At 38.5% G+C, this 21,944-nt stretch overlaps 1 protein-coding gene across 1 annotated transcript in view; it reads left to right on the top strand.

Annotated features, from left to right (window-relative positions):
• The first annotated feature begins 4,590 nt into the window (after positions 1-4,590).
• Positions 4,591-21,944, top strand: part of xpo4 (exportin 4) — a 62,912-nt gene continuing 45,558 nt past the window's right edge. The window contains exons 1-6 of the mRNA XM_028435845.1: positions 4,591-4,712; positions 8,850-8,955; positions 11,441-11,582; positions 11,678-11,816; positions 17,017-17,133; positions 17,230-17,383. Coding sequence (XP_028291646.1) covers positions 4,650-4,712; positions 8,850-8,955; positions 11,441-11,582; positions 11,678-11,816; positions 17,017-17,133; positions 17,230-17,383 — 721 coding nt within the window. The 5' untranslated portion in view covers positions 4,591-4,649. The remainder of the gene's footprint in view (positions 4,713-8,849; positions 8,956-11,440; positions 11,583-11,677; positions 11,817-17,016; positions 17,134-17,229; positions 17,384-21,944) is intronic.

The raw sequence follows: 21,944 nt of genomic DNA, 5'->3' as shown, positions 1-21,944 counted from the left end.
GAATTCCTTGATAAACTATTCAAAACAATGCAATTTAACTAAAAATAAATCTTGAATGAAATAAATAAAGGAATAATACAAATGAAAATGAAGCCTATTAATTTAAATTCTGGTTCTATAATAAACTATGCAAAACTGCATAATAGTTCTTTTTCTTTTAAAAGTGCAACTGAAAATGTATTTTGTGCCTTAACAATTGGACTTTAAAAAAAAAAAAAAAAACGTGATTACACTGATTTACGTCATATTTGTTTGGACCAGCAGAGGGCGCTGGTAACACAGTGGTCGGTTGGCATGCGGATATCTTGCAGTGAAGAAGAGAAGCTATGCTAGCAGACAGAGCTAATAGAAAACCGTGACTTTTACAGATATTCAAGTAATATTACAGATATTCTTTCGGTGCTAAAGGGGTAATTAATCATTTATTAACATATTTAAGAGTAGAAGGCAGCCAGAAAGAAAGTATTAGCAGACTCCGCCCGCCGCCAACACTTCCGGATGTTAAAAAGTACTGCGATTCAATTGTCAGAAAATCGATATCAACCGTGATACCTATGAATCGATTTTTAACTGCCTTACGATTAATCGTTACATCCCTACTAGAATCACATTCTTCTAATATAGAAAATTTAAATAAATAATCATACTTTTCTAGTTGAAATATTAAGATTTAATAAACAATGTAATGTGGAAAAATAAATGAAAGCTAGTGCCCCATGACTAATTAAATAATCTCATAATTAAAGTATCATGTTATCAGTAAATTAGAGATGGAACCTGAAGGCCCCAATCGCAGCCACCCTATTGGCTTTTAAAGAGATATATTATATAGAGCTGGCTTTTGAAAATGTTACGGATTAAATATTAAAAAACATGTAGGATTGCAGACTTCTAGAAGTAAAGTTGACTCGCTCTGATGTAAAGTAAAATAATATTTCATTTAATACATTTCATTTAAAGGCACCTTTGCGATGCTTGAAGTTACCGTACAAAGAGTTTTACATTATATCAATAGTTCTGATGAAATAATTCTGGACAAGTTGGAGATGAAGGGAGTTTGCCATAAAGCAGGGTGTGGTAATAATAGATGAGAAGAGACACGGGTGTGATCGAAGATGGCAGTAGCGTGGTAAGTAGTGGGCGTTAACGTGGACGTAGGTGGAAATATGTAATCCAGATAATGTGATATAATTGATGTGAGTGATGTAGATGTGTGGAAAATTAACAAATAAAGAGTCCGTCTTGGTCCCACCCCATGTGTGAGATAACTGGAAATTATACAAACTATAGAAATGAATCTATTCAGGAGCCACTAAATCAGGGTTTTTCAACCTTGGGGTCGGGACCCCATGTGGGGTCACATGGAGTTAAAATGGGGTCACCTGAAATTTCTGAAAAATTTAAATAGATTTTTTTTTTTAAATGTTTAAACTATTACTCTTTTTTTGTATTGTACTTTCACTTTGTGAAATATAAATCTATTTGACCTAAAATTCAGTTAAAAAATATATCTGAACCCAAACATGATTAAAAACGAATTTAAAAAAAAACGTCTTTGAGGCCACCAGAAATTCTTGATATCAAAATGGGGTCACAATCCAAAAAAGGTTGGGAACCACTGCACTACTGTTTCTTTCCACTTATTTACAAAATGAGATTATTTTTATTTTATTTTTTTATTTTATTTTTTGGGGGGGGGGGGGGGGGGGGGGTTGCTTACCTTACCAGGATCTGCACAAGCAAGTGTTTGATGTTATATTTTAATTCCATAAATAGTTTCTCGTGTGTGTGACAGACATGTTTTTTTGACATTTATTAAAAAAACTGAACAAATCGCGTTTCTGCATTTATTCAATACGGGACAACATTTAATAGTCAAATAAAGGACAATTCCGTATTTTATGGGACTGTAATTTGGCAACCCTACGTCATATGTCAAGTTTAATGCGTGATACTCGAGAGCCCTACTTGTTGATTCAGATAAGATACATCAATGAAAGTTGTGTTGTCTGGAGAGAATATATATATATTTGTGGATTGTGTTTACGCGCGCACGCGTGCGTTATCCCACAATGCTCCTTGCCTAGAGGCCAACCGCCGTAAAACCATAGACATATATATATATAAACTCTAGATATCTCGTCCGCGCTGTCGGCCAATGAAGTCGCACGTCCGCACTGGCGGCCATCTTGTCCCGGTCAGCTCACGCGCCCATAATTATGTAGTAGTGATGCGTGTACTTTTTAAAAATCAATAACTCAATTTTCTACCAATTTTCAAACGGTTATAAAGGTTAAAGGTGTCATTATACCACTGCACTTATGGATAATTATATTACACTTCCGGTCAATAGTTTTGAATGACCTACTTATTTCCCCATTGGACTTCTGATAGATGTAATGAACACACACGCAACTTATTTATGCCAAATCAATATATAAGCTACGAAAACTCGGCTTACAGAATGGCAACAGGAGATATATGTATACTTTACTATGGGAATAATACTACTATTCTAAAATAATGTGATTTATTACATGTTTAGTTTAAACAAGTAATAATTCAAAATATGGTATCATATTAGTAATATTATGTAAATGTGACATTTATTTGCAATAAAAAAAATAGGTACAAGATTTCACTTTACAAATGTACATCAAGAAATGCTGCATTTGTAAATCCCTCTATAGATAACTAGACTACTGTGGAGGTATACACATTGAGGACTGAAATAAGAAATGATCCAAAAATAAATAAATAAATAAATGAAATCAATAATAATAAATATGTATTACATGATAAGGATTAACAATAACTAAAGAAGAATATAAAGTAATGGGAGTGCTGTGTAAATCATTAAGTATAAGGGAAGTGTGGTGCAAAGATCAGTCCTGTAAAACCAAACAAAAAGTCAAAACACTGATGGGACAGAAGGAGCCCCATGCACAGACTATTCAGGCATACTTCTGAGCAGAAAACCCCTTCCTCCTTAGGGCCAGTTCCCACTTCTCTTCCCCTCTCTGGTTTTGGGAAAACTTAAAAACGTGAGCAATGTACCATGATATATTTTATTTATTTTTTATTGTCAACATCTTCAATCCTCATTTCCTTTTACATTAACGGTAAGAATACACCTAATACTAGGGGTGTTGAAAAAAAAAAGATTCTGAAATATATCACGATATTACGTCGCACAATTCTTGGTTCGATTCTAAATGCATCCATACTGATTTTTTTTTTTTTTTTTTTTAATTAAAAAAATTTTTTTTTAAAAAATTCAATAAATAAATAAATAACCTTCATGTAACGCAGAAAGTCTTTTCCACTGCAGGAGACATTGTAACTGCACAAAGAAGTGCCCTGAAACCTGGACATGTTGACCTGCTTGTGTTTTTTCAATAAATTCTAAAAACAAAGTACTAACTTCCTGCATTTATTTGTTGTTAGACATATACCTCAGTTAAGTTGCACTAAAGTCAAAGTTGGTTTAAAAGCCACAGGCAGATTATATGTTATTTTTTTATTTTAAGTTGTTGGTGCATGGCATGTTAAAACCAATGTTTTGAGTGTAAAATATGCTAATAAAATATCTTTCATACATAACGTTCTCATGGTGTATACATTTACAGATTAGTTGTTTGTCAAGTCATCGCAATAATCTCCTTATACTTTAATATCGGGATATATAGTATTTATATTGTATCGTGACCTATGTATCAGGATACTAATCGTATTGCCAGATGCCAGGCAATACACACACCTAAATGATCATATTTTGGGGGTAATTGTGTGTATGTACTGTAAGAATAACCACATTGTTGATTAACTTGCATTTTTCCCATAACTGTAATGTTTGTATTCTTTTAGCATGTTCTGCACTGAATCTAAGAGAAGCTCCCAAATCTTGTTATACTTTGTATAATGACACTAAAGGCACTGAATTGAATTAAAGTAGCTATAAAAATGTGTCCAAAAAAACATGCAGTAATTGTGTAAACCAACATATTCTAAAAAGCCTTGTGTCAACAACAATCATGCAATTCTATTATGTCAGCCCCGCTGTTCCTTTGTAACAGGACCTGTATTGTAATACTTCCACTAAGTAACTGACGATTATCCTAAATATAGTCATAGTACTGTAATATGTTACATGTGAAAGGTGATCCCACGAGCTCTGATTCCAACAGAACTATGAATTTTAGAGCATCTGTAGGTTGGCATCTTTACTTCAATCATAACTTCGCAATTTGCCATAGGAATCATAACGTAAGCTGTCTTTAACAAACTTTTTTAACAAGTTAAATCTGATGGTCTCAGCCTCACACAACTATGCTGCATGATTAAGTCGTTTTTTGAAAAGAAAAGCTGCAATTTTAACATTTGAAAACATCCATAACTGTAGCCACGTTAAAAACGTTTGTAAGAAAGCAAAACCGTATGCAAATCTGTCAAGATTTTAGCGAAATTAAAGTATTTACGTTCGGCAGATAACTCACCTTCCCTCTGGTTCCAGAGATTCTGTCAGAGAGCTGCCCGAGGCAAGATGGCCGCCGGCATCGAGGCACATCTCATTTTTATGTGTATATGTCTATGCGTAAAACTACACAGAAGAAGAAGGGCGCAAACTACGTCATCACAGAGGGACGATAATGGCGGCGGTCGGTGCTTCAGAAGTGATCACCCAGCTGGAAAGCGCTGCCAAAGTTTTAATGGTGAGTTATTCTTCTTTGTGGACCGGTCTTAGTGCCGTGTGTGTATCTGTGTGTGTTTGTCGGTTCTGGTTTGGTCGTTTCCACACGGTTAATGGTTTACCGGAGCGGCGCGTGGCGCAGTCTGCATCCCGCCTAGGAAACAAACCCATGCGAGTCAACAGTGATTAATCGACGAACAGAACAGAGGGAATAAACGTGTCACTGCTCTGTGTGAGCACAAACTACCAGTCAGATTAATATGATGTTCAACACAACCGTGAGCCTAAACATTAGGAGCACCAACAAGCTAATAACTACATCAAACTAAAGGTCGGCGGTCCAAATTGGTACCTCAGAGCATCTAATCCAGCCCTTAGAGGACAGCAGGTACAATATATATAGTTTATTCATGTTAAGTATTGTGTTTTGTCATTTCCAATTAGGACTTTCAGTTATGTAACCAGTTTGTAATAAGGATGCTCTTTAATATGTATATATACATATATATATATATATATAACTGACGCTCATTATGTGCACATGTGCGTTATTGCGCATTAATGACAGTCACACCGACTCAGCTATTCTATTGCTACGGCACAATTCCACTACAATACGTTTTTATAAGGTATAATAAGAGTAAGTTTAATAAAACTGCAACCACAAACTGTCAGACAGTGTCAGTCACAGACTGAATGACCCATTCAAAAGTACTTTAATGAAAAAAAAAGTTTTTCTGTATGAGTTTCATCTTTAACTAGTAAACACAAACAGGAAAATCACACACATGCAGCACTGCTGAATGGACAAATGCCTGCATTGCTGAATGGCTGCATTTGATTTCTCTTCATTGTTCTTATTTTATTATTTTTATTTTAAACCTGTTTTTATTAAGAAGTTTCAACATGTCCTCAGGTAAGCCTTGTGCAGAGTCTGTTCTACACGCTCAGAGAGCACTGATGTACCGGGAATGTAGAGGTAGCGCTTGGCTTGAATGGCCTCCTCAGAAAGTGCATAAATGTTTGATTTTCCATCACCGCAGTGGAGTGGATCAGTACATCTTTTTCACTTCCAATACAATATTGATATTGCAGCCTTGAGTATTGGCCGATACCTATATTGATCCAATCCAATATTAGCACGAATCATGCATACTTTTATTACTTATTTTGTGGTGTAGAATGTTAGAAAAGGCTTGATCAAGTGATGTTACTCAAACAGAGAACAATAGTCAACACCAGTAGGTATGAGAACAACTGACCCATTTATTATTAACCTATTGTTTACAGACATTTTAACCTTCAACATAATATCTACAGTGTTATACAATTGAATAAATATAATATATATCGGAGATTTTAGATGCAGTTCGATAAAATCCGATATTTGTTTTCTGGCTGATATCGAACCGATATCAATATTGGATCGGGACACCCCTAGTATTCAGTGTGGGTAAACTGTTTCATGTAAACGTCCACCTCTGCTTGTAGAGTCTGAACCATTGATTTGCTCGGGAGAGCTGTAATCATCTCCTAGAAGCTAGGGCTGGACAGTATATTGTGATTCAAGATATATCGCATTTTCTATTTTGGTGATATGGCAAAATGACAATATTGCCTATATCGAGATATATCAAAAAAATGTTTTACTTGTTTATATTTATACAATCACACAGTCCAAATCACATCATACAATTATTTAATGTTATTCATAGAGTGCAGTCAAGCAGTGTCCATTGCAATTTTAACATATCTCTGAGATATATATTTTTATAGCTTATTTTGTATTGAAATACTTGTTTTAGGAGTCACTGCTTTCGTTACTTCTCAGATCATGAATAGCAAAGTTAGATATATTACATACTGAGTGCGTCCTAACCCAGACCTTCATCTAAACAAGCCATACTACAGAACTCACTCACACGTGCTGTCCCTTAGAGGATAAAAAGCCAAAGGTGACACATATTGTGCAACTGTTTGTTAATAAATGTGCCTGTGTGGCATCTTTCAGTAGCAAATTGAATGCACAATTGTCTTTCTAATGAGACTTTATTGAGTTCAAATTTTATAGATTAATATCGTATATATTGCTATTTTGAGAAAAAAGTATTGAGATATGAGTTTTGGTCCATATCGCCAAGCACTACTAGAACTCTTCCGTGGCAGCTCCAGTCCGGGCAGTAGACTCTGCTGTCCCCAAAGCACCACCTGTCTCTTCACTGGCAGCTACAGGATCATCATCATCTCCAGGGGCCACTTCAATGTAAGCAGTAGCACAGATTTCCTAGAGTTTAGCTTTTGTGGCTCTTTTTTCCCTTGGAGAAAATCCTCAGTTAATGCCGTGGGTCCAGGTTGGAGATGATTAGTGCTGGTTTGGTCATCAACTCGTTCGTGCCCTCCTGTGGCAAAGAATACATTTTAATTAATGATAATAAAGAAATAAACAAAGACCTGTGAACAAGAACAAAGCAGAAGCCAATTGGACAAGAAATAACAGACAGGAAATGGAGATAGATTGGCCATACATGGAGACGAGATCAGAATAACATCACACGTCAAGGCCTGGAAGCAAAGACAAGGAAGGCCAATCACTACATGGAGACTAATGTGATTGGATAAATGTTCGAAACCGACACCTTCTTTTCTGAAGCACATGACAGTGGTTCCACATTTCATCTTCTCCATCACTGGCAAAATCTCAAAAGCTGCTAATTTCCTTCTTTTTTTGCTCCCCTCCAGGTTGGATGCAAGCCAATTAATTTTACCAGTTGACTTAATCATAGATCGGGTGGAGATTGGCACAATTTTACCAATCATAGATCCTTGAAATGTTGTTAAATATTTGCTCAGCTTCAGCTGAGCGATCAGGAAATCTTTAGTCAAGAATAAATAGTATCAATGAAGCTGATATTACAACCAAACAGCCTTTTAACATTTTCTCTGATGTTCTTCTTAGACTAAATATCAGTCGTTCATGTTAAATGATTAACGGTAAATCAGAATTCTGTGTGGTTAAAGTTGTAAGAGGAAAAAGGAACACTGTCTTAAGAATTCAGATTCAGAATTCTTCATTCACCCCCGCGGGAAAATTCGGTTGCAGTTGCATTTCGTCCAAGAAAACATGAAAAGACAACCACATATAACATGCAAATGCTAATACTGTGGGTCGCAAGCCGCAAGGCAGTGCCCCATATGTCTTGTGTTGACATGTCATATATGGAAGTGGAGAATTGCTTATTAGGAAAACACTGTAATGTTAACTGGGTCCCCACGGTCATGAAATTCCAGGAAAAATTATGGAATTTGAAAAACCTGAAATATTTGAACTGTTTTGGAAAAATGTTAAACCCCAAAGATGTTAAGCATTATCTCAAAGTGAAAGTGCTGCATACCGGCAGCATTATTGAGCGGTGATCACGAGATGTCGCAAATTCATTTATGAAACTGTGCATAGGTAAGATCACTTCAGCTGGCATGCGCTAAAACCCAGGAAATGCATAAGCAAAAAAAGATCTTGGAGCTTCAGAACTACATCATGGAAATTTGGTAAAATATTTTGGAAAAGTTTTGAACAATCATTGTGAAAAAAGTGTGGAATCATGTAAGTTTATAAGCAAAAGGCCCAGCTATCCAAATCAGCCCAGTGAGTTTCCAATCTGGTTCTTATAACGAATTTGCAAAAGTAAAACTTTTGCATTTGGTGAATATAACAAACAAAAATGTTTGTCTAATTTTAGCACTTCTGCCTCAGCTGGAAAATGCAACCCTACAACAGCAAAAGAACACCATAAGTGATTGAATAAGTTAACACCCCATTTACTGAAAAAGTTATTTCTACCTCTCTAGGAACAGCTTCCATCATTTACCCTGACTGTTAGACCAAAACAGGCCTCTTTTCCACAGTATTCACCTGGAACTACAGTATATTTGCCCAGTGGCCTGCGTTTTTACCAAGCTTTCTTGGTGGCTCAGCTGTCTGATGTCTTTCATTACATTTTACTGAAACATAACTTGTGAAAATGGCCCGAGGCTGTGGTTTTTACTGCATCATTGAAGACTCACTCAGAGCAATCTCTTGTTATTGCAGTATGAATGTTGTAAATGTGATTTTAATGAAATCAAGCCTCCTCTGTCTGATGATGTGCTTTCTGATTTGCAGGCACCGCCGTCCATGGTCAGCACAGAACAGAGACAACATGCAGAGCATGTGTTCCTCTCCTTCAGGAAGTCGAAATCTCCTTTTGCTATTTGCAAGCACATCTTGGGTAACTCTGAACTTATTTAAACTCCATGAAACATATTTAGCATTTTATGCAATTAATGTGATCGGTTTAGAAATGTTCTTAATTGTCTGGATTTGCTTAGCACCTAATGTAAATAATGACATTTCAATTCATAAAATGGCAAATAAAATGAAGCACAAATATAAGTAGCAAGAAACATACTAATGACTAATTAGTTGTTTTAGTTGTATAGTTTGAGGCCTCAAACTGAAATCAAGCAAACAAATTAAACTTTTTGTTATCCATAAAAAAGTCACTGTTGTTTTTCAGCTAACATACACACATAAATGTCACTCTTGAGGTAAATAATAGGCTTTACACCGATCTGATTGGCTATATTGGATCGGCCGATTTTGCATTTTATGCAATTAATGTGATTGGCTGTAATGTCTTAATTTGCCAATCCGATCACTGACATTGTTGTGATGAAACTTTATGTACAGTAGATGCTCCCATTGCATAGTTTTATAGTCTTGTTTACACCAGAGAGTTGTTTGCTCTGCATGACACAGCTTTATTTCACACACATTTGTCCACAAAGGTTTAAACCTATGAGCAACCTGTGCGTGTGCGCTTCTTTTGTTTATTTTCCTGCTTACTTTCGCTTTCATACCAGAGACTTTTGTCCGTTTCAGCTGCTGGACACAGAAGTGTGTGTGTACGTGTGTGTGCGCCCCACCTCCGATGTGCACCTGTGAATATGGACTATAAGCAACAGCGGGTTTTGCGATGCCACAGTCAGGAAATATGTCTTTGCTCCACTAATGCTAATGCTGATGGAGGCTTCAGGTAGTTCCAGTGTGGTCTGCCTCCACAACTTCATCTCCAACTCTCTTGACAGCAGTAATTGTGAATGACATGGGACTCCGGTTTAATTTAACAGCTGCAATGTTTATTTTGCCATTCACTGAAAACGGCAGACAGCTTATAATCGATCTGCTCCGGTCTCACACGCTCCCTCACTCTGCACAGTGGTCGAGCGACGAGGGCATTCATACACACACACACACACACACACACACACACACACACAGGTCCTGCATGAAAATTATTTAACTCTTTTGCCCCCTCACAGTCACAAGGCGGCGTTTACGTCCAGAAACATGGTACAGTTTGATTTTATGGGAATCTGTGTCAGCTAGTACCAAAGGAAATCTGTCGGTACCTAAAAAAAAACCTGAATTCATATGATCAGATTGGTGATTTTTTTTTTTTTAACTCACTGATCGGTGATCGGTCCAAAAATCCTGATTGTGTAAAGCCTACTTGCAGTGCTTTTTTTCTGTTTAATGTGAGCTGCAGATATTATATATATATATGTCAGTATATAGCTTCTGTTAAAACATTAGCCAGTTAACCTGATAAATTGTTCATGTCTATAAGACTTATCAGACTTTTTAAGTAAGTTTTGTGATATTCATGTTTGTTTTAATACATTATGTACGTTATGCTAAAGCTGTCATATTCATATATGATAAAATAGAACCACAGCCAGGCTAAAATGATTCTAGACTGTTCTGATAGTTATAGAACTGATTTACTTAAGTTAATTACAAAAATGTATTCTGTTTCTGAATCAGTTATATTATTATTTGATCAAATCTGCTCTCAACTTTGGTGGTTTCGAGTTAGTACATCATCATAATTTTTCTGTGACTAACCTGCCACTAAATTAAATTATGTTAAATTATTTATAAAACACCTGAAAAATGACTGTCTTTTGGAGTAGTGGATGCCAGTCACCCAGCTGCAGACCAGTACTGGTCTATGCACCATTTTTGTACTGGACCACAAAGACTAGTATTAAAATTTTTTGATTCATTGTTACATACTGTATGTAGAGGAATGTCTAAAATTGTCACCTCTGCTTTTGTGCTCACATCTCCTTTACTTTGACGTGCCTAGGCTACATGTCCCCGCGAGACATACGCACAATCCCTTCCCTTGTGGGTCTGTGGAAATTTAGCCTAGATGGAATGGCCCGTGGTTTGGGGGCCACAGTTTTATAGGATATGTGCTATAATCTGCCATTTACAAAACAAATGTTAAAAACTTGAGCACTTGACCAATCACAGCTGGAGCAGGGTCGTTCTGTTTATTGTCATGGTGATGGTGCGTCTTGAGGGTGGCTCATATGTGAGTGTTTGAGACTTCAATTGTGTGTTTTGTATTATGATGCTTAAGACTGGAGTTACTCAAGTGGTAAGAAAATACAACTTAACAAATGTTATACATAAGTGTTTGTTTATTCAGAAGTCAGTGCATTTCTTCATGTTGATGATACTGACTATTTTTAAACCAGTTCATGTTGGTTAAGGATCGGACTTGCATAGAATGACGATATTTGCTGTACACTTAGTCTCTTTTTTACAACCTGTAATCCACTGTTTTTTGTGCATGTACATCACCATTAAAATTATCAACATCATTCACATTTAATCTTTGTTTTTCTCATGATCCCCTCTAGAAACCAGCAAGGTGGATTATGTGTTGTTCCAGGCAGCCACAGCAATCATGGAGGCAGTGGTACGGGAGTGGATCCTCCTAGAGAAGACGAGCATCGAGTCACTCCGGACATTTCTCCTCACATACGTCTTACAGAGACCAAAGTAACAACAACAAAAAATGCCTCCTTGAATCATCTTCTCTTGTAGAATTTTGCTGAGGGGCTATAATGGTCGCTCATTTCCTTTTTGTCCTTCAGTGTGCAGAAATATGTCCGTGAGCAGATCCTGCTTGCTGTGGCTGTCATCGTGAAGAGAGGCTCCTTGGACAAAAGCATAAACTGTAAAGGCATCTTTCACGAAGTCGGACAACTGATCAGCAGCGGAAACCCTACAGTGGTGAGAGGAACAGATATTGAATGTTACATGTAGAGCTCATAGATCACATCATCTTTGTAAATAATGTTACCTAAAATGAAACGATGATGTCAGACTAAGGATGGAAAATCACTCTTATTTATTCAGAATGAAAATCAGAATAGAAAAATAGTGTTGTTCATTTAAGCAATATCGCATGAGAGGGAGTGCTGTTGTGGTGAAATATTGGCATTCAGCCTCGTGCCTTAGATAATCACACCAGTAATGATATCTCAGCACAACACTTCACCTCGAGTGTCATATTGCTTTTATACAACAGTTATTAGTTAACAGGAATAAGTGACAAGAGATTATGATTTCTTTATTTATTTAATCATTTGTCTCCCCCAACAAAAATAGTTCCACCAGTGGAGAGCGCACAGTGTTCTGCTGTGTAGCCCAAGATGTACTGGTAATTAATGGTATTTAGATCAGCTGTACAGCGGAGGGATATGATTCATAAGGTGCTGTTGTTGCTCTATATCAGCACTCCTGGAATTTCTGTTGTCCAATCAAATTAAACAAGATTAACTGTTCTATAATGATTCTTGTCCAACTCTTGACAATATTAAAGTATTTCAATTATTTTGTTGTAAAATATCCCTCTATGGGGCAGATTTACTAAAGATTTGTGCCTGTGAAAACGTGTGCTGATAGACATTGCCTGCACCCACTCACCCCACGCAGTCAAGCGCACAATTCATTTTGCATGTTTTCCACTGAATATGCAGTGTCGGCTAATCAGCTGTGGTGTGCAATATGTTGGAACTTGGAAATGAAAATGCATTAAAGCTGCAGTATGAAAGTTTTTTTTGTGTTATTTGGTCAAAAACCCATAATCATCTTTGATCATATTGTAATCCAAAGTGTTCTGAGTGGACAGTGAGTCTCTTCTCCTTCTCCTGGCTCTGTAAATGAGCTTTAGAATTCCAGGAGCGTGACGCTGGACTTCAGCCAATCAGAGATCTTTCTACCAACACAGTGCTCCATGAGCTGTTTTAAGCATTACTATTGGCTGCTCGAGCTGCTTGTTAAAAGTCTATGCACATTCATAATCTGAGAGTAGGGACAGTCCCATGGCAGATATTCCAGCAGAAGTTTCCATCGCGGCTTTTGGCACAGCGGCTTCACGGCAAATCAAGAGGAAAAAGAAAGACCGAGGTGAAGACACAACAGAATAAAGGCACAAACTTATTCAGGAGGAACGGACTCCGTGGATGTCCCTTTATGCGCCCGCGATCCGCTTTCAGTCAGCCCCACATAGCGAGTCGGAGAGATAATGATAACAGACCAGATGAATAGCTTGTAAACTAGGGATGTAGCGATTAATCGTAAGGCAGTTTAAAATCCATTCATATCGGGGCGGTGTTTAGCTCAGTGGGTAGAGCGCCCGCCCCATGTACAGAGGCTATAGTTCCTCACCTGCAGCGGGTCCAGGTTCGATTCCCGGCCTGGGACCCCCTCCTGCGTGTCATTCCCTGCTCTCTCTGACCCCCCTTCCTGTCAAGCAACTGTCATATAAAGGCCACTAGAGCCAAAAAAATCCTTTAAAAAAAAAAAAAATAAAAATAAAATAAAATCCATTCATAGGTATCACGGTTGATATTGATTTTCTGAAAATTTAATCACAGTACTTTTTTTAAACAGCAGAGGGGGCTATATATTTATCCTTCTCTTGTCCAAATGCTGAGGTGGCGGGCGGAATCTGCTACTACTTTCTTTCTGGCTGCCTTATACTCTTAAACATGTTCATAAATGATTCCTTACCCTTTTAGCACCAAAAGAATATCTGTAATATTACGTGAATATCTGTAAAAGTCACGTTTTTCTATTAGCTCTGTCTGCTAGCATAGCATTTCTTCTTCACTGCACAGATTATCTGCATGCCAACCGACCACTGGGTTACCAGCGCCCTCTGCTGGTCCAAACAAATATCTGCCGTAAATACAATGCAGGCTGTTTTTTTTTTTTTAAAGTCCAATTGTTAAGGCACAAAATACATTTTCAGTTGCACTTTTAAAAAGAAAAAGAACTATTATGCAGTTTTGCATTGTTTACTATAGAACCAGAATTTAAATTAATAAGCTTATTCTTCATTTGTATTATACTTTTATTTATTTCATTCAAGATTTATTTTTCGTTAAATTACATTGTTCTGAATAGTTTATCAAGGGATTCTTTTGACAACGAAAATAAAGGAATATTTTTCAATCATTATTTATCTACAGTCCCATTTTGTAAAATAAATCGAGAGAGAATCGTATCGTGAATCGTATCGGGAGTTGAGTGAATCGTTACATCCCTATTGTAAACCTAAGAGAAACATTATCTAAGGTGGAGAGTCTGGATGTGGAGTTGTGACTGCTCTGATCAGCTGGACTCGGCTGCAGCTCAGCTGCTTGTGTGAGAGGAGCGGCTGTGGCTGTGAGCCTTTTACTGTTCTCACAGCAGCGAGTGATGCATGTTTTCATGTCTCTAAAACAACAACTCTCCAGTAACACAAGAAAAAGTCCCTACATTTGTTACTAGTCTCTATGGAGAAATAGCAAATAGTTCCACAGTGTGCACTTGAACTGCCGGTGAGTTTCGTTCAGGAGGGGAGGGAGGGGTGACGAGCGTCTTACGGATCTACAAACTGCAGCTTTAATGCAGTATGCGCAATTAAATACACCACACCTGGAACTGTATGCGGTAATTATAACAGGTTTACACACAGTGATGGCTGCAGTGACTTTTACAAGCTGACAAAGGGGAAACGAAAAAATGGATGTTTAATGCTGGAGTTAAAATCTTTAATATTTTACATAATTGATCAAGATTATTTGATATAAAACTATAGTCTATATTTACTGATAAAAGCGGTGTAAATTTGGAGATATAATGCAAATTCAATAGCCTGTGTGGCACTGCGTTCCGAAGCAGCATTTCGTAGGAGCGCGCTCCTCCCTTCAGCACAAGCACAGCGCATGGAGGAGAGGGGTGCAGTGCACCCCTTGGACTTCGCAGGCCAGCATTGCTATCAATGCATTTGTTAGTGTTTGAAGTTGATTTAAACCTCAAAAACGTGATCTGCGCAGCAACAAAATGTTCAATGTCTGCATGCTCACAGATTTAAGCGGGTTAGGAAATGATGCCTCCAAAGTATTTAGGCACGCAAAAGATTTTGCACCCTTTATTTGAGATCTTAGTAAATCTTTTAATTCACTTCACTTGAGCAAAGAACATTGTTCTTTATCCTATATTGAAGAAATTAAATTATGTCTGTGTCTAGTTTTTTGATGCCTCTGTAACACATTACCCGTTATAATGATCACCATTTGAACTGATACACCCAATTGCTGAAGTGCTCTTTACAAATTTGCAAAAATTTTGTTTTCTTCCATTAGCTGAAAACCTGCCTTTAACATGATTGAGGAGGACAATTATTTGGCCGTTCTTGATGTGATTGCTGTGGAGATGGAAAACAACTTGTCTTGTGTTGAGTGGTTTATGTATTTGTTGTATCAACTCAAGCCAACAATATATTGTGTGTAATTGTTTGGCACCATTTTAGCATTATCTTAAGAGTCATAGCAAAATGGATTATTTGCTGAATAGAAAACAGGAAACACAGCAATTAAAAGGACTTGGCTATATTTCTATTTGATTATAAATTGATCGAGAAACGTATCCACTGGTTCAAACACCTGTGGTTGAGAAGTTATGGTTAAAATGCACGTTAGTCCAGCAGGGGGAGCTGCTTCACGTGGAGAGAGATTTTTTATTTTAAAGGGGACATATCATGCTAAATCCACTTTTTTAGCCCTTAAATGCATTTTGTTGGATATTTAGAGTGCTTAGATGTACAGAAAAAATCAAATTAGTCTCTTCAGGTGCTCCGTAGATATCTTTATATTCTGTTTTGCTCATATTTTTCAATCTGTTTCGATTTTTTTATTCTCTATTACGTTTTTTGAACTACTACATCACAGTATTTGCAGCGGAACTGCCAAATTAGTACATTAACTCCAGGTCCAACACTTCGAGCAATCCGCCATTTTTATTTCTCGCTTTTATTTTGTAGTCCAAGCTCAAGGATGCTGAAGTTACGAGAGGATAAGTCAAAATGTTCGGTTGTTGGATGTAGTAACCCACACGCTTCATTACACCGTCTCCCAGCATCAGAACCTTTTCGAAGTGCCTGGTTGAGTTTTATTTTTCACGGAAATGTACCCACATCTGTGGGTAAGGTAATTTTTGTGTGCGCGAAGCACTTCAATTATGACTGCTTCTGCAACCTTCGCCAGTATAAAGAAGGATTTGCCGAAAGACTTTGTCTGATTGAGGGGTCAATTCCTTCTATCTTTGGAGACGACGAACAGAGCACTTCGGTAAGCTGTAAATAACGCTAAAAAGTGTGATGATAAGTCGTCCTTGTCATTGTTTTGTTAGCATTAGCAGTTGCACCGTCTTCAGACTTCATATGTTAGCGCTGTGTGCTCGTTTTAGATCCTTGATGATATGGCCTACGTGATTTAATTTAAGTCTAAAGTTTTCATCAGTCATTTCATTTTGCCATTTTTGTCTTTGAAAAGACTGTATTAAAAAGCATTTTGTGACGTTAGTTTGGCGTTAGCGTTAGCTCGGTGCTTGTGTTAGCTCACTTGTTAGGGTTCTGCAGGTTCATCATCATTTTCATCTCGCTCCGCTGGGTCCGACTTTGGCTCAAACATGTAAAGCTGGATGGACAAGTCTTCCATTGTTGACATTTTGTAAATAACCTCTGAATAAAAAGTTTATGCGCCGCTACATAGCCGTATCTCTTTTATCAAACTACAAAAATGGCCGAGCAGGGTGGAGTTGAACCGAGTGTCATCTGAAGAGGTGGTGGGGTATGGAGTGTCTCATTTGCATTTAAAGAGACCCCACCAAAACGAGTTGCTCTTAGAAGCACATCAGAAAAGGGGCCTGTGGCGCTATAATAATGAGGAATTCAGACCCAAGCATTGCAGTTCCACTTTATATAGACCACAACTGTATGATTTATATGTAAAAAGGAAGGATTTAAAACCATGATATGTCCCCTTTAATGGTCAAACCTGAAGCTCAAATAATGTCAAGCTTCTTGCTCTGTCCTGTCTGACCATCTTTACGCGGGTCAGGTTTGTGAGATTTTGTACTAATATGGTCCTTTACTCTACAGCAAACACTGGCTTGCTCCATTCTGACCGCTCTGCTCACTGAGTTCTCCAGCTCCAGTAAAACCAGCAGCATCGGCCTTAGCATGGAGTTTCACAGCAGCTGCAAGCGTCTGTTCCAGGTTGGTTCTTCAACTCTTTGTCACTTTTCGCCTGTTTTGACAGAGGCTGTTTTTCCATGTATTCACACACGTCTGGTGTCAATTCATCTATTCCAGGAGGATGGCTTAAAGCAGATCTTCATGTTGACCATGGAGGTGCTACAGGAGTTCAGCCGCAGAGAAAACCTGAATGCACAGATGTCCTCTGTCTTTCAGCGCTATCTGTCTCTGGCCAATCAGGTCCTGAGCTGGAACTTCCTACCTCCCAATCATATCCTTTCTTCCTGAGAATACTAAACTTTCTTCTTCCTGAATCGGTAAAAAAAGCTAATTTTTTGCATGTCACAAGTTAACACAATGTCTTGTAGTTGCTAAGCAATCTCGCTATTTTATCCTTTGTCGTCAGAAATTTCTGTCATTGTGAAGCAAAATTTAGCAAGCGTTGGATTGTTCTCCCACGCGACCCCGAAATAAGGGGCAAGCGGGTCAGAAAATGGATGGCTCGTTCTTCCACTAATGCTGAATCTGAGCTTGGTTTAAACCGTCATGAGATGAGTTCGTTTTACTTACTAAGTAAGGTACAAGAGTCTCTAATAGTTTGCTTTCTGTGGTTGATGCATCAGCCGTGTAGCAGTGGTTGCTTGTGCTGTGCCTTTTTTCTAGTCTAGTGCTGTCAGACACACTAGTCAGCTGTCCCAAAATCATGTCTGCCTTTTGGTTTGCCTTATGGAGAAATTAGATACTTCTCCATGTGTGCTGCTCTGGCTAACAAAGCTTTAAATAATGTTGGCCTTTTGGAGGCATATTATAGTAAAAAAGTAAAGGTCCTGCCACAAAGCCAGTGAAACTATAAGCAGAATTATTGTTTGTGGAGGACTTCCTGTTAACTTGGAAAACTGGATGTAACTTATCGTGCTGTTGGTTATATGAAAAGATTCACATTTTCTGCTTTGAAGGCGCAAAATCAACTTTAATTGTTTGTAGGAACAAAGTTTTACTCTTTGGTGTCATACCCCTTTTCTAATCCTTTACTTTAATTAAACACGTTCGATTTTAGAGTTTGTTCTGTTGATTGTCAATCTAATTGAATGCTATAGGCTGTAGTAATAGTGGTAGTAGTAATTTTATCGTTTCAAAACTTTTTTGGCTCTGAATCTCTGAAAGTTTGTATTGCTAATTTAAAAGTTTATTTTGTAACTCTTTCTAAGAAATTTAAAAAACATACTTAATGTTAAAGCAGAACTAAGTAACTTGCGCTTAGCGCTCCTCCTAAAGGTCCCTTTTGGTTATGTCACTGTCGTAAACACCCCCGCCGCCTGCCCCACCCCACAGCTACATGTGCACCTTTGCTCTCCCAAGACGGTAGCAACCGATCACTGAAAAATCGTAATACAACCGTGACACTAAGGGTGCTTTCACACATATCGTCCCATGTGACCATGTGAACAGTATGAGGAAGAGAGACAAGTCAAATAAATAAATGAATGATGTGGGAGTAATGCGAAAGGGAGTTTGGAAGTGTGTGTGATGTGTTTGTGTGCTGACAAAGTGGCTCTGAAAATGGATGGATGTATAGAAAGAAGGATGTATATTTGTGTGTGTGCTGCCTGATGGAGCGCTGGGTTGCGAGTGTGTGCGCGTGCCTGTTGCGGCAACGGCGGTACGTGATTGCTGTGTGCTGCTGCTGAGCTGTCACTGCATGGAGTTGCTCTGTTCCTCTGTTGCTCCGCCATGATATAGGTTCGAGAAAAGTGAATTTGTAGACAACCATGTGCAGCCATGGGGCTGGTCATAATCTCGCATTAATTTGTATTGAGCTACCTCGAAGCAGTACATCTTGCCACCGGGTCGGAGGCAGGAAAGTTGCAAGTGCTGTTTTCTGGCCAGAGACAGCAGGGAGAGATGAAAGACCCCCAATCACTCCATAAACACTTGCATTACCCTCACAGGGACTAGGAGAAGGATTTATTAAGGTGAAAAAGTTACTTAGTTCTGCTTTAAGTACATTTAATCATCAACTGTGTATATTAGACTAAACTGGTCGGTCACAAAGGGAATTAAGAAATGTTATGGTGTGGATTATTAGATGCATTTTGTGTAGGTTGTGGGCTGCAGTGTCTCTCTGTGTTGAATACACATGACCCCATTATGACTTGAGTGCATCTATATAGCTATTCCAGCATGTGTGGCTTTTTCCAAATGCAGCGCTAAGAAATGCATATCTGTCCTGTCCCTCAATTAGACTTTATCTTTTGTCTCTCACGGACACTTCAATGTTACCGTTACATTTGGCGTCATTGTTGAGTGATCTTAAGCACTTAGCGTGTGCATGTGTGGACTGCGACTGTGCGTCTCATTAAGGCCTAAATCCCAGCAGCTTGGTATTCTGGCTCTGTTGGAGTGAAGCTGGAGTAATGCTTGCTGTATCACTTTCAAAGAAGTGTCTGTCTCCATCCCTGTATCATTTCTTCAACATACACACACACACACACACACGCAGACATAGACACACACCCTCCATTGGCTTGTTCAGGCTCTCATTGGTATGTATGGCACTTTTTGTTTGATGTGCGTGTCATCTCAAAGATGGATTTCTTAGTCTACATAGAATACGGAATAAGATCTGTTGTATTCTCCCCACATTGGGGAAATCCTATCCTTACAACAGCAGGACAAAAAAAATAAAATTGTGCAAAAGTAAACCTTGCTTTAAGAATTGCAGTCAGTGTCAGTGGCTCCAAAGGTTCTCCCACAGATGTTAAGTGGTCGCCTTAATTTCACAATTGATGTAGTTTATTCCATTCCAATTTATCTTTCTTTTGGTGGTGTCTTTGTACCTCAACCTTGGTCTTTTCCTTGTTCCTTAACCTCCACGCAGTTCAGAATAGAGTAGCTGCCTGAGCAGTTATCTTCCATTTTCTGACTGTCATGTTCCTTGAAGGTTCCTATCAATCAGGATATCCAACATAAATGGCAGACCTGCTCGTTATAAGATTTATTTTTTCTGATCTTGTCCATCGTCCTCATCAAAGGATTCATTTAGATGTGTGACCAAGGCTGGGTTCATAAAGGAAGAGCCCCAGACTTGGGCCAAATGAGCAGAGAACAGCTGATAATTTCACTGTGATTCGGCTCAGTTTTCAACTTATAGTAAGACCCTGTCAGTTACAAGAACTGCTTGTTGTAGTGTTATAATTTACAACAACAATAAGCAGAGTGAGCAAGCACAGACGAAGCAAGTCAGTGGCATTCGCTGCTCCTCAGCGCATCACAGTGTGTGTGTGTTCTACCAGCTGTTGTTAAATCTTCATCTCACACGTAAAAACCTTGTTATTAAGTTATTTAAACCTCAGCACATACCTGCCCCTCCTCACTGCTCCAGGTCTATCATGTAATATAATGGGGTTTTATTTGTTTTAATTTTTTGTTTAATTTCTTCTAGACTTGACTGGCGCTGCTGTCCGCTTTGTCAGTCCTGTAAATTCAATAGTAACAGCACTAAATTTCACCAAAATGTTAGTTAGTTTGTTACTTGTATAATCAAATGGTTCCATACTCGTTAAATAAATAAATTTCAAAATAAAAGCTCAGGATTGTTTTTCTAAACTCACAACCCACTGAAAACATAATGCACTTAAGAACCTCTTCTCGAAAGGAACGCATTTAAAAAATGACTGTGAGCATGTAAAAGTACTGCATGAGCACATCCCTTTCCATGCTTACTTACATTTTACTGGCCTGCCTACGTTTTAGTGAACTAATTGATGAAAATATATATGTAATAATATTGTTGTTACGAATGGGGACTTAAGCCTGGTTTAAGGTTCAGCGTCAGGACCTACGCCGGGAGCATGCCGTCAACGTTAATGAAACACACACACACTGTAGGTACAGAGACAAGGCAGTAGTAGTGATTAGGGATGTCCCGATACAACTTTTTCACTTCCGATATGATACCGATATTGCAGCCTTACGTATCGGCCGATACCGATATTGGTCCGATATGATATCACCACAAATCATACATACGTTTATTACTTATTTTGTAGTGTGGAATGTTAGAAAAGGCGCAATCAAGTGATGTTACTCAAACAGAGAACAATAGTCATTAACAGTAGGTTACTTTGTTGGAGTGTGAACCACAGTCACTTATGGATAGAAGTGCTGGAGCGGAAAATTTTAACGGAGAGCTTATATCGGTGATTTTAGATGCAGTCCGATAAAATTCGATATCGATTTTCTGGCTGATATCGGATCGGGACACCTCTAGTAGTGATAATAACAGTAAACACACACCTTTTGTCTGTAATTGACTTCGTTTGGCGGTGCTTCACGTGCTGCAACTATGAAAGAAAATAATAAAACTCAGGCACTTTTAGTTCGTCTCGGTTTTCTCTGTGACTCAATTCACTGTAAAAACAACTCTTCCATTGCTACGCTAAAAGTTGAAACATGGCAATGTGACTGGAAAAGGCAGTGACCGGGGCTAAAGTTTGGAGCTGACCAATCACAGCCCTAGCTGACTACGTGTCAAGGCGTCGACTTGACGGGTAGTGAGGATTTTTGGGAGCCGCACGTAAGGTTGCGGGGGAAGGGGTCTGCGCCTACGTGCGTCTACGATGGGGGATTTTACGCGGAACGTTAAATTAGGCTTTAGTGGTTTGCATGTCCGCCTCACAGCAAGAAGGTCCTGGGTTCAAGCCCTGGGATGGACACGGGTCTTTTTTTGTGTGGGTTTTTTCCGGTTACTTTGGCTTCCTCCCACAATTTAAAAACATGTGGGCGGTTGTTTGTGTGCGTTGCCCTGCAATGGACTGGCGCCCTGTTCAAGG

The sequence above is a fragment of the Gouania willdenowi genome, chromosome 21 (genome assembly GCF_900634775.1).
Source record: "Gouania willdenowi chromosome 21, fGouWil2.1, whole genome shotgun sequence".
Lineage (NCBI taxonomy): Eukaryota > Metazoa > Chordata > Actinopteri > Blenniiformes > Gobiesocidae > Gouania > Gouania willdenowi.
This window is presented reverse-complemented; position numbering and strand designations above follow the sequence as displayed.